Source organism: Durio zibethinus, chromosome 28 (genome assembly GCF_047325235.1).
Source record: "Durio zibethinus cultivar Kanyao isolate XHJ-2024 chromosome 28, ASM4732523v1, whole genome shotgun sequence".
Lineage (NCBI taxonomy): Eukaryota > Viridiplantae > Streptophyta > Magnoliopsida > Malvales > Malvaceae > Durio > Durio zibethinus.
This window is the reverse complement of record NC_143189.1, coordinates 5,757,301-5,767,718: the sequence shown is the minus strand read 5'-3', so window position 1 is coordinate 5,767,718 and position 10,418 is coordinate 5,757,301. Positions and strand designations below refer to the sequence as shown.

At 33.6% G+C, this 10,418-nt stretch overlaps 2 protein-coding genes and 1 non-coding gene across 7 annotated transcripts; all 3 read right to left on the bottom strand.

Annotated features, from left to right (window-relative positions):
- Positions 1–2,148, bottom strand: LOC111281306 (large ribosomal subunit protein eL28z-like). The gene is made up of 4 exons (XM_022869028.2): positions 2,012–2,148; positions 1,722–1,890; positions 1,027–1,190; positions 1–315 (listed from the first exon to the last, which is right to left on the bottom strand). Exons 2-4 carry the CDS (start codon positions 1,867–1,869, stop codon positions 175–177), a joined length of 453 nt encoding a protein of 150 aa, XP_022724763.2. The 5' UTR covers positions 1,870–1,890; positions 2,012–2,148; the 3' UTR covers positions 1–174.
- Positions 690–779, bottom strand: LOC149510684 (small nucleolar RNA R24). The gene has a single exon (XR_016335261.1). It is a non-coding gene; the product is annotated as a small nucleolar RNA R24 (small nucleolar RNA).
- A 642-nt stretch (positions 2,149–2,790) lies between the features above and the next one.
- Positions 2,791–8,743, bottom strand: LOC111280379 (uncharacterized protein At1g51745-like). Of its 5 annotated transcripts, XM_089756900.1 has the most exons (5): positions 8,567–8,743; positions 7,942–8,288; positions 7,606–7,731; positions 5,683–6,761; positions 2,791–4,244 (listed from the first exon to the last, which is right to left on the bottom strand). In XM_089756900.1, exons 4-5 carry the CDS (start codon positions 6,503–6,505, stop codon positions 3,157–3,159), a joined length of 1,911 nt encoding a protein of 636 aa, XP_089613026.1. In that variant the 5' UTR covers positions 6,506–6,761; positions 7,606–7,731; positions 7,942–8,288; positions 8,567–8,743; the 3' UTR covers positions 2,791–3,156. The 5 variants fall into 5 exon arrangements, with proteins under 5 accessions (XP_089613026.1, XP_089613024.1, XP_022723459.2 ...); XM_089756898.1 differs by having other exon boundaries at positions 5,683–7,731; positions 8,426–8,743; XM_022867724.2 differs by lacking the exon at positions 7,606–7,731 and having other exon boundaries at positions 8,426–8,743.
- Positions 8,744–10,418: the final 1,675 nt, after the last annotated feature.

Sequence of the window (10,418 nt, the reverse complement as noted above, 5' to 3'; positions counted from 1 at the left end):
TACTCAAAAGTACCATATTATAATCAGGAAAGCAACTCATTAGGACCATGATGATGTCTTCTGTTTCAAAATCTAGATATAAAAACCACCTAATGAAAGACAATTTCATCAAAAAAGGACAAAAAAAAAGTGTCTGTAACAATGAAAATCACAGCACAAGACAAATTGTGTAGCTCACTTCCTGCAATGGATCTTCAATGCTTGTCTGTTCCTCTTCTTGACACCAGACTTGGCAACCTTCAGACTCCTGTGGACAGCACTCAACCTTGCCAGGGCTGCTTTTGTTAAATCTGGCCTATAGTAGTTGTCCGTCACCTGCAATTTGTTTGAAACATAGAGCATTATACAAAATTATAAGAGATGTCTAGAGAAGATAAAACTACATTAACAGAATTTCCGAATACCATTGAAAACTAAATAAATAGAATTTCAGAATGTTATTGAAAATCTATATGAATAAAAACAGCATGAAGACAGTGTGAAATTGGAAAGCTCACCTACTTACAATAATATCATTGAGAATATAATAGCTGCCAAGAGCAAGGGAAAGGGGGAAGAGAGGGGGGAGAAAGGTAAAACAGGAGGGGACAAGCTACAAGAGACAGCATGACAGCTACATTCAGCATACATATACACAATTATGTCCACAGTAGTCACACAAGCATTAAAGAAGCATTGCTTAAACATTGGAAGCTCAGAAGCCAAGCGTAACAAGTACATTTCACAGAAGAATCCAACAAATAGATCCTTATTACATGTTATTGCTTCATCACTGCAAGATAAGACTCAATTAAATTTCAACAGAAGCAATAGACAAACAAATCATCGTTTAAGTAAACAATCTAACAAGTTTTACCAATTAGTTTAAGGCTAATGTTAGCTAAGAAAAAAAAACAAAAGACTATTTTCAGGGTTCATTGACAAACAATCTTTTTCTCTTCAACCCAAGATAATCGCAACAATTACCAATGGCAAACCTAGTAAAACAATAAACAGACATATTTCATAAGATGACTTCCTCTTTACCTGGTTTTTGACTGCCTTGGCCATCCTAGGGAACTCCTTTTTCATGACAGACTTGTGAAGTAAGCTCGAAGGCTTGTTCTGCTTCTTAGTCTTGGTCGTTGCTAACAGCACAGACTGGTCTTTGCCCCCACGTTGAATGGTGACTGTTTTCTTGTTTGCCAACCCTAAAATTACATAGATCCAGGAAAGGGTTAAGTCAATTGCACTCAAAGGATCACAGAAAATATATTAGACAAATATGACTCGCATTGTTTGTGCAAGCGTTAAATTCAAGTTTCCAGCTTTAAAACATTCTCAAGATAAAAACAAAAACCTTGCTTTACAATTCTTTGAGTTAAACATCAATTACTATTCCCCATCCCCATCACACTCTAATTTTCCTGTGGTTAACGTTAAATGTAAATTTTCAGTTTTTCTAAGAAACCAAATTCAACGTAAGAAACAAAAAGGGCAGACAATAGAATAAATTAACAAATACCCAATAGTTCTCTTCCCATTTCCTACATAATAACCAAGCATTTATATACAAATCATTTGCGTATGCATATAATATTATTCCATTTTTGTTTTACTTAACAAAAGCAACAGACATTAACTACTATATCAAATTTTTTTTTCAAATAAATCTAAAATCAACATACTCGAATCAACAAGAAAAGAAAAATGAGGCTTTTGGATAAATAAAAAAAGAATACCAGAGTGTTTGTAGGAGTTGAGATTGTAGAGATTGTTTGGCTCTTTGCTGAACTGAACGCTAGCAGTTCCTCTTCCAAACTGCTTCACCAAAAAACAATTGTTCTTCTTCACTACCTCCCAAATCAACTGTCCTGGAACTGTCGCCATTTTCTCTTTCCCTGCACCTCACTGCACCACATCCACCCAAACCCCCCCCCCCCCTCCCCTTAGTAAGATTAAAATCATGTAAAACAAATCAAACAAAATCAGAAATAAATTATTAATATTGAGCTAAGATTAGAAGGAGAACCTGTTGATTTTTAGGGATTTTTAGGGGATGGGAGCTGCAGCTATAAAGCGGATCAAAAAAAGGTTTTAAACAACTAGAAACCCTAATTGCGAGTACTATTGTTGTCCTTAGGTTTTTTTACTAAATTACGATCGTGTCCTTCATTTTCTTTAGTGAAGTTTTATTTAAAAGCCCAAAATTGACTTTTTATTTTTGCATGATAAATAAATAATAAATTTTAATAATAAAAAATATTTTTCATTTTAAGAATATTGGATTAAATCAATCAATTAATTATATTTTAAAAAGAGATTTTACTAAAAAGTGACTTGAAGACACTATAAAATTACCATATTAAAAATATATATTTTTAATAATAATAAAATATCACATTAAGTCATCAACTATCAATTATTATATTAAATACAAAAAATATTAATATTTATAAATAATATGTAAAGAATACTCTTTTGACGCAGTGGCTAGGAAAATCATTTCATCTATGCTATATTCATTTTCTTGTACCATTGAAGCAATTTCCTTCCAATAAATGAGTCATTTAGAATGACAATTATATAGAGATTGAGAGCAGGCCTGACCCATGATCAACCCAAAAAGGGACTACTATATCTCAATTAAAAAAAAAAAGCAACTGCAATTTGCAAGAAAAACATCTAAATTCCAAAAAAAAAAAAGAGTTGAAAAGAAAGAGGCTTTAGGAATTGGAATAAATTACCAAATCACAGTCCCAAAGCAAAAAAAAAACAAAAAAAAAAAGGTAATTTAGGTTATTATCCCCCTGAACCAACCTGAATTCATGAATTATTTTAAAAAAAGAAAACAATATCAGGTCATGGATATACCTAATACCAGATCCCACCTCCTTTACACCTCAACTAATGTAACATTTTTATATATATACAAAGCCAGAGAAGATTTCATCATCCTTCATACTCCTTACTAGTTTCCTTTTCTACAACCACCCAATGTCATTTCAATTGTACATAGGGATACATTCTACCTGGGGGCAGAATGCATGAATGCTACTGCTGCTGCTGCTGCTGCTGTTGCTATTGGCAAGGCTTGTAAATGAACCTACGACCCAGGTTATCTAGCCTAATAGAATCCCAGAAGTGACCACATTCATTATAGTAGGGATCACCTACTCATGAATTGCCGGATGCTAAAGGGCGATTTGTTGGTCGTGCTGAGCCCATAAATGCTTCATTTATCCTGCTGAATACTAACTTCAGAGGAACACAAGCTATTACAGGACCCGTGGGCTTCTCCACCACCAGTTTCCTGTCAGCTACACCAAGCTTCTGACCAGTCAATGATGACAATTTCCGAATCTTTTTAGATAATTGTCCAGATTTGTTTGTTTTGGCTGATTTACGTGGTGGGAAATGTGACTGCAATTTCTTATGCAATTTCTTATGCTTTGTAGGGGCTCGTGCATCTGAATTTCGCTTCACTACATGACATATTTCAGTGCACTCCATAGCAGCTTCATGTGTCAAATTGCCATAGTAATCATCACTCAAAACCTCGACTGTTAGAGGGTGACCAATTATGGCTTTTCCGTTCAATTTACTTGTGAGGGAAACTAACCGAACATGCTGTGGCCGATAGTTAGCTTTCACCTCAATCTTAACATCATATAATGATGAATCAGCAGATTGAGTTCTCCCAGGAAAATCTGTCAACTGATATCTGGAGTGAACAGTATAACGGGACTGACGGTATGGAAGTGACCTTTGAGGGGTCACAGAACCATCAGGTACTAACTTTTCCTCAACTATCGGCCCTCTTGTACGAGGCTCCCCAGACATAGACTTCCTGTCCCGGAACCCTTCAAGCTCCTCTTCAACAACTGACTTGGACTTGGATAGTAAGGCACAAGTATATGGAGCAACTGACCCACCAATACCATTGCAATCAACTTTCTGATCAGAACCCTGAGAAAATCCATCAAAGTCCTCTCTACCTGCCAAATAAGCATTTGGTTCATCATCCATGTCAGCATATTTTCTCAAGTCGGGTTTTTGATTTTTACTTATTTGTCTTGATTTCCTCTTTCCTTTTAACTGCCAATCTGCAGTACCTTTCTCTACCCTCTGGCTAATACTATTTGTATGAACATCCATTGATCTGGTACAAACAGATTCATCATGTCCATTAGTTTCAGCTTGCCTTCCCAAATCACCAACTTCAGGCGTCTCAGATGAACAAGATACAAATATTGGAGAAAAAGCTGTCAGAATCAAATGATTTATCAGTAGCAATATGGAAAAATGTAAAATGCTACAGCTGCAAAAAAGATGAGTAAAAGACACAGGAATCAGGTTCTGGAAAAGTATGCACGCACATCTAGTTATCACAAAGTGGAGGTTTTGCAAGAAAGATCCATAAAATGAAACATTACCAGAATTAGTACCTTCCTATGCTAAATATGTCATCAGACAATATACTTAAATCGACATCTTCAAATTAGAAAAGAAAAACAACCAGAAGATCACAATTCAAATGGAAGAAGACCCAGTACTAAACTATCTTTATTTCAAACTGAATTAGTTGAGATAGAAACAAATTCTGGTAGAGAAGGAGCATAACAAAAGAAGGAAAAGAAATCCAAAAACAAAGGGAATCCCATGTCTTTACTCTAATCAACTTAGTCTCCAGGCAAATTGTGATTCAACAGGGACTACTACCAAGACCATTCAAGTTATTGGTCCACATTATGCCCTTATTAGCAATGCAACTTTGAGTTCGGCCCTGTTCTCGTGGTTATGGAATTTATCAAATGTCATTATATCCTCAATCCATAAGAAAAGTAATTTAGCTAGTGTCCAATCTTAGCACTAGATATCGGTGACAGTTTAAATTCTTATCCATCCCATCTAATACTCAACCTAGTTAGCCACCCAACAGACCACTGCAGATTGGTCCAATTGGCTAGTTACAAAGCACATTATCAGAACAAGTTGTACACTATTTTGGGTTTTGAAAGCACATGTAGATAGAGTTGCCTTCCAGTTTGGTTACTCGTCCTTAGTTGTTTCTTTTAGCCCAAGTTCATCTCATGCCAGAATAGCTGTCATCAAGTCATCAAATCACTAGTGATTGCCTGCAGTTTATTAGTTATGGATATTTAGAAGCCCTAAAGAGTCAAATAAGCTGGAGTCCAGCTAATTTGATTGGTGAACAAATCTGAATAACTGGACTAGATGGTAAACAGTTGGCAAACAGTTGGCCCCAATGATCACCGCAACCACACACACACACACATATCTATGCATGTTAATAGACACAATCATGCAAATAAAAGACATGAGTTATGTAGTTCCAAAAGATATATATGACACTTGAACATAAAAATCTTATTAAGGACCAAAGAAAACCAAACTAATACAGACTCACCACAAGAACAAAAGCTAAAATGCGAGCAGGAATATCTCAGAGGAGTCACACAAGACCAACATCATACAGACACATGATGAACATGGTGAATAATAACAAATCATGAAATAACAAAAAATTTAAACTATCCATCAGCTGCAGCCAAAATCCTCCATTAAAGCCCAATCAATATATACGTACAGTTTATAAAAGTACCAGCATATGTTTAAGCACAAAAAAGATGCAGTGATAGTAAGAAATGCTATAATTTATAAATGTTTAATCCAGAATACCTGCAGATGGCTTATCTTCTCCGACAAATGGCACATCAAATAGCCTGTCAGAAGATTCATTCTCAGCTAACCCTGTTATACTGGAAATTTCATTGTCCTTTGTCTTATTATTAGTTTGAGGTGCATCAGCAGCATGTTCAGAAGCATTTAAGGAGAAACCATTCTCACATGAAACTCCAGTACTATCTGAGTTGTTATTGTTGTTGTTGTTGTTGTTAATTACCGCAGAAACACTTTTCCGTGATTCATTAGAATCCATTCCTGAAACCTTGCTGTCAGAGAGTCCCCTTAGGGGTGAACCACTTGAGCTTGGAAGTTCATCACAAACCACTGGAACAGACAACATAGCTGTACTCTCCAAAACCTTGGTTAATGGTCGCCGACGATTTTTCCTTTTCAACAATTCATGAACATTTGCCACTTGAGATCTCTTTCTTTTCAGTGATGATGAATGATTTCTGCTACCATTTACGGGACCTCCATTAGACAGGCAATTACCAGTGTTTGGGCCATATAATGAAGCATTATCTTGTTGAACTAGCTCAAGCACCCCTGCAGCCTGCACTTTTCTTTTTGACCCTACACCCAAGCCTAGATCCTCGAGTCCTCTCATGCGCTTGATTCCTTCAGTTCCATCATCCTCTGAATCATTTGGGGTTTTTCTTCTCTTTACCAGCATAGAGTGCCCCTTAGTGCCATTAATTTGATTTGGCTCTTCAAAGGATATGCCTGACTGTGATAATTCTGGAGCTGAATCTGAGCCATCCTCTGCTTCACTCATTTCATCAGTCATATCCTCATTTTCTCTCCCAGAACATGACATTATCGGTGATTCTTTGGCCAAACTACCCTGATCACCACCAGAATTATCTTTTCTAAAGAAATAATCTGGATGATCCTTGCCTAAACGTGCACTCTCAATCTCAAGAGCATGGAGAATAGCATCTTCTCTTCGTGCATATTTTACTGCTTTCTTGCTAGAATTTGCTGCCGAAGCCTTTGCTTTCTTGATGCATTCATCATATTCTCCACAGCGAAAGGCCTTCACCCTCTTAGACTTTTCAAGATTATACCAGTCCCTAAAGCCAAAAGAGCAAGGAAATGTAGTCAACAAAGTTAAGTAATAAGAACACATGCCAAGCATTAAATTCTTTTCATTCAAAGGTGCTCATTTGACCAAAAGGCTTCATCTCACTCATATATTTCAATCTTTAGAGACAAATCCTTTTAGAAATTTTTTTTATTTGGAGGAAGGGTGATTCAATCATTCTAGAAATTAAATGAAGAAAATTCAGCACTAACAGTGCTTTACTCATAAATCATTCAGTATTGAACAAGGTTTAAAGATAGATATGATGGAATATAAAGGCAAAACCTTGAATCTAAATCATCACAATCCAAAAAGAAAAATAGTAGTCATCTTTCGAAATTTTGAATAATTTTGTTATTTTCTAGTGGAGAAATACATAGTCACCAAGTTACAAAGTGAAAATTGCAACAAGGGACGGTTACAGCCTCTACTACTTTGGCAAAACAAACACTTTGTGACAGAACAAATACTCATGTATCGAACTGATTTAGAATTTTATCTTTAGAGCTCAATTAACCAATGACTATTTAATATAAGACTGTAAAGACATGGCAACAGGGAAAAAAGTACAACAGCTACAAAGGGCTCTCAGAGGATCAAATGCAGATTCTCTGACAGGCCTAATATAAAATCATTGGTCCTTAAAGAAAATTTTTTCTCAAGTTACCAAAAGTTCTAGTTTTTATTATTATAAAATAGCCACACAAGATTTTATTCAAAAGACAGCCTGTTGAGTTAAATGATTCACTAACAGCACAAATAACAATCATAAATCATAATGCACCAAGGCAAACAAGCAGGCTTTCAATGCGATCAAACGCTCAACTTCCCACCATATATTGCCACCAAAACCATAGATATGAACATGAAAGTGTACGACATAGGTTGAAACCACAAGTTTGCAATCCACTCCTCAAAATGGAACCAAATAGCCACCAGAGCAAAAGACCACTTATTATCTGCAAGTGTTTCCCCTTTTTTCAGCATCTTATTCATTAAGCAATATAAAAAAATTCTACAAATGACAAAACTATCAAAACTACTAAACAAATAAACTTGAATAAAAGAAAACTACTACAATTAATCATTAGCAGAAATGCAAGCTATTAAACCTAGCCAAAAAAATTCTACAAAGTGAACAAAAGATTGCAAAAAAAATTTGAACTCACACGCTTGCATCTTCACGTCCAAGAAGCTTAACAGGAGTACCGGATCTCGGAGAAACCAAACAACCCTCAGCGAGCTCGTCAAGGCCCATAATCCGACCCGGCCACCACGAACCGTTTCTGCGTCGGACCCAAACCAAACCACCCACCGACGCATCAATGCCCTTTATGTTGGCCTCATCGGGACTCCCCATCAGAAAACCTCTTCAAGATAATCCTCGTAAACAAATGTTAAAAATAAAATCTGATCTTTAAAAGTCAATCCTTAAACTCCGTTTTGAAGCAGACCCAAGACTCTAAAATCACCAAAAAAGTCGATTGCTTGAACAAATGCATACGCCCTTTAAAACCTGAAAAAAAAAAAAAAAAAAGAAGCAAAAAATCAGCAACAAAAACCTTAATCCTGCATGAAACGAAAACCCAGAAAAGAAACAAAGAAAAACCCACAAACCCAGTAACTAAAAAGGCTTAAAAGAGAGATAAAAACCTAAGCTTTAAAAGGATCTAGGTGGTGAAGACAAGCCCAGTTTAAACAACAACAAAAAATATTTGAGGTGATTATTTTTATCTTTTCTTGTTTTGAAGATTTCTTTTGGGTTTCCCTTTCCACTTTTAAAAATAAATTGACCTTTTTTCCTCGGTTTTTCTTGAGAGTCTTGAAAATATTTGTCTGTAACTTCACTTTTTTTTCAAAGATTTTATGGTTTTTTTTTGTTTTGCAGTGTACGGGTATAGTGTGAAAAGAAGAGATAGAGGGAAAAAGGGCGTTTTTAAGAAGAAAACGAAGGCTGAAAGGCTTCTGTTTGGGCCATCAAAATCAAAACAAAAGTAAAATACTTTTTCCCTTTGGCGTTTTTAGTCGAAGGTTGGGAATGAGAAAATATAATACTAAAATTAATTAAAAAATAAGCCATGTTAAGTAATATAATTGTCCCGTGCACGTTACAATCGTACGAATTTTTTAAACCGTTGGATTATTTTTCTTGTTTTAATCAAACAGTGCTGATTACTTTTGAAGGTTATCGATTGTCTCTTCTTTCATCTCGGGAAACTTTTATAGAAACAATTTCAATTAACGGAAAAAAAAAACAAAAACTATTTCAATTACTTACCTTTTTTGCTTGTGGGGCAAGGGTTAATTAAAAACAATATTATTATCATTTTTTTCTTATAAAACTGTAATTTAAGTAAAAGAGAAAGATAATTTAAGAATGAGAGAAAGATAGTAAATATTAAAATTTTAGAAATTTTATTTACACGAAATTTATTATTTATTATTTTTAAATATATTTTAAATTTTAAATTTAATTTCTTATTTCTAGTAAATACACCCACATTTTTTACATTCTATTTTTTATTCTTACCCCTTTTTTTTCTCTTTTTACTTATCAGTAAAAAATTTTAAATCCATAAAATTAATTTAAAATCATTTGTGTTTTTTCTAATGATTAAATATAAAAAAATTCCTACCTTGTTTTTTTATTGATTTTGGTTAAATTGTAGTTGAAATCATATGAATATAAATTAGGGTTTGTGGTAGGGTTTAGGTGAAATTGAATTTTTCAAAAATTGATATCTAATAAGTTTCAATGATTTTCGGATATGATAAGCCTTAAAGCTTATTGAATATTTACTTTTAAGAATCATTGAAAATTTTTAGAAATGAATTTTTGAAAGATATTAAAGTTTCTCGAATATTCATCTTTAAAAATCTTTAAAATTTTTCAAAAATGAATTTCTTACCTTTAATTACTAAAAACTTTACTCATGCAGATCCATAACTCATGAGCTATTCAAGAATAACTTAACTGAAAATATATGCATTTATGGACCATTTATTTGATCATATTTATGAATGGAACTGAAATAAATATTCTTAAGCATACGTAGCACAAACTTATTATTTCTCTTAATACTCTAAAAAATCAAAAACATCTTTTTCTAATTATATAATTTTACATAGGTAAAAGGGTGTTCTTGATTTTCTAATCTCTAAGACAATAACACATTTGTGCCATGCATGCTTGAAAATTAACATATTTTTTCTATTCACACATTTGATTAAGTAAGCATGGGTATATGTGACTCGACCCTCCTACCCATGCTTATTTGAGAGTTTGTCTCCAATATTTTTCATATTTGTATTATTTATTTTAAAATTAAATATATTTATTTTTTAATTAAAATTAAATATTATCAAGAGTTTATAATTAAATATATATTTAAAAGAAAATTTATGTATTTTTGAAAATAAATTTTCGAAAATATAATGTACATATTGAAAACTGAATTTTTGAAAATATAACATAATTTTTGAAAATAAATTTTTGAGAATTATATTGCACTATCAAAAATGGATTTCCAACATTTACATTATATTATCAAAAACCCATTTTTAATAATGCAATGTAATTATTCCCATCGTTGAATTTATAAGAAGAAAAAATGTTGGGTATATAAGCTATTCGACGTACTTTTAT

Bases quoted from the DNA above. Each gene is read 5' to 3' on its own strand.
- LOC111280379 (XM_022867724.2), bottom strand. From the start codon at position 8,132: ATGGGGAGTCCCGATGAGGCCAACATAAAGGGCATTGATGCGTCGGTG. The intron at 6,762-7,941 runs GTGAGTTCAAAT...TTTTGGCTTTAG, and splicing joins GGACGTGAAGATGCAAGCGT to GGACTGGTATAATCTTGAAA. The intron at 4,245-5,682 runs GTATTCTGGATT...TGATTCTGACAG, and splicing joins AGAAGATAAGCCATCTGCAG to CTTTTTCTCCAATATTTGTA.
- LOC111281306 (XM_022869028.2), bottom strand. From the start codon at position 1,869: ATGGCGACAGTTCCAGGACAGTTGATTTGGGAGGTAGTGAAGAAGAAC. The intron at 1,191-1,721 runs GTATTCTTTTTT...ATGTAATTTTAG, and splicing joins CAACTCCTACAAACACTCTG to GGTTGGCAAACAAGAAAACA. The intron at 316-1,026 runs GTAAAGAGGAAG...AACAAATTGCAG, and splicing joins CCAAGGCAGTCAAAAACCAG to GTGACGGACAACTACTATAG.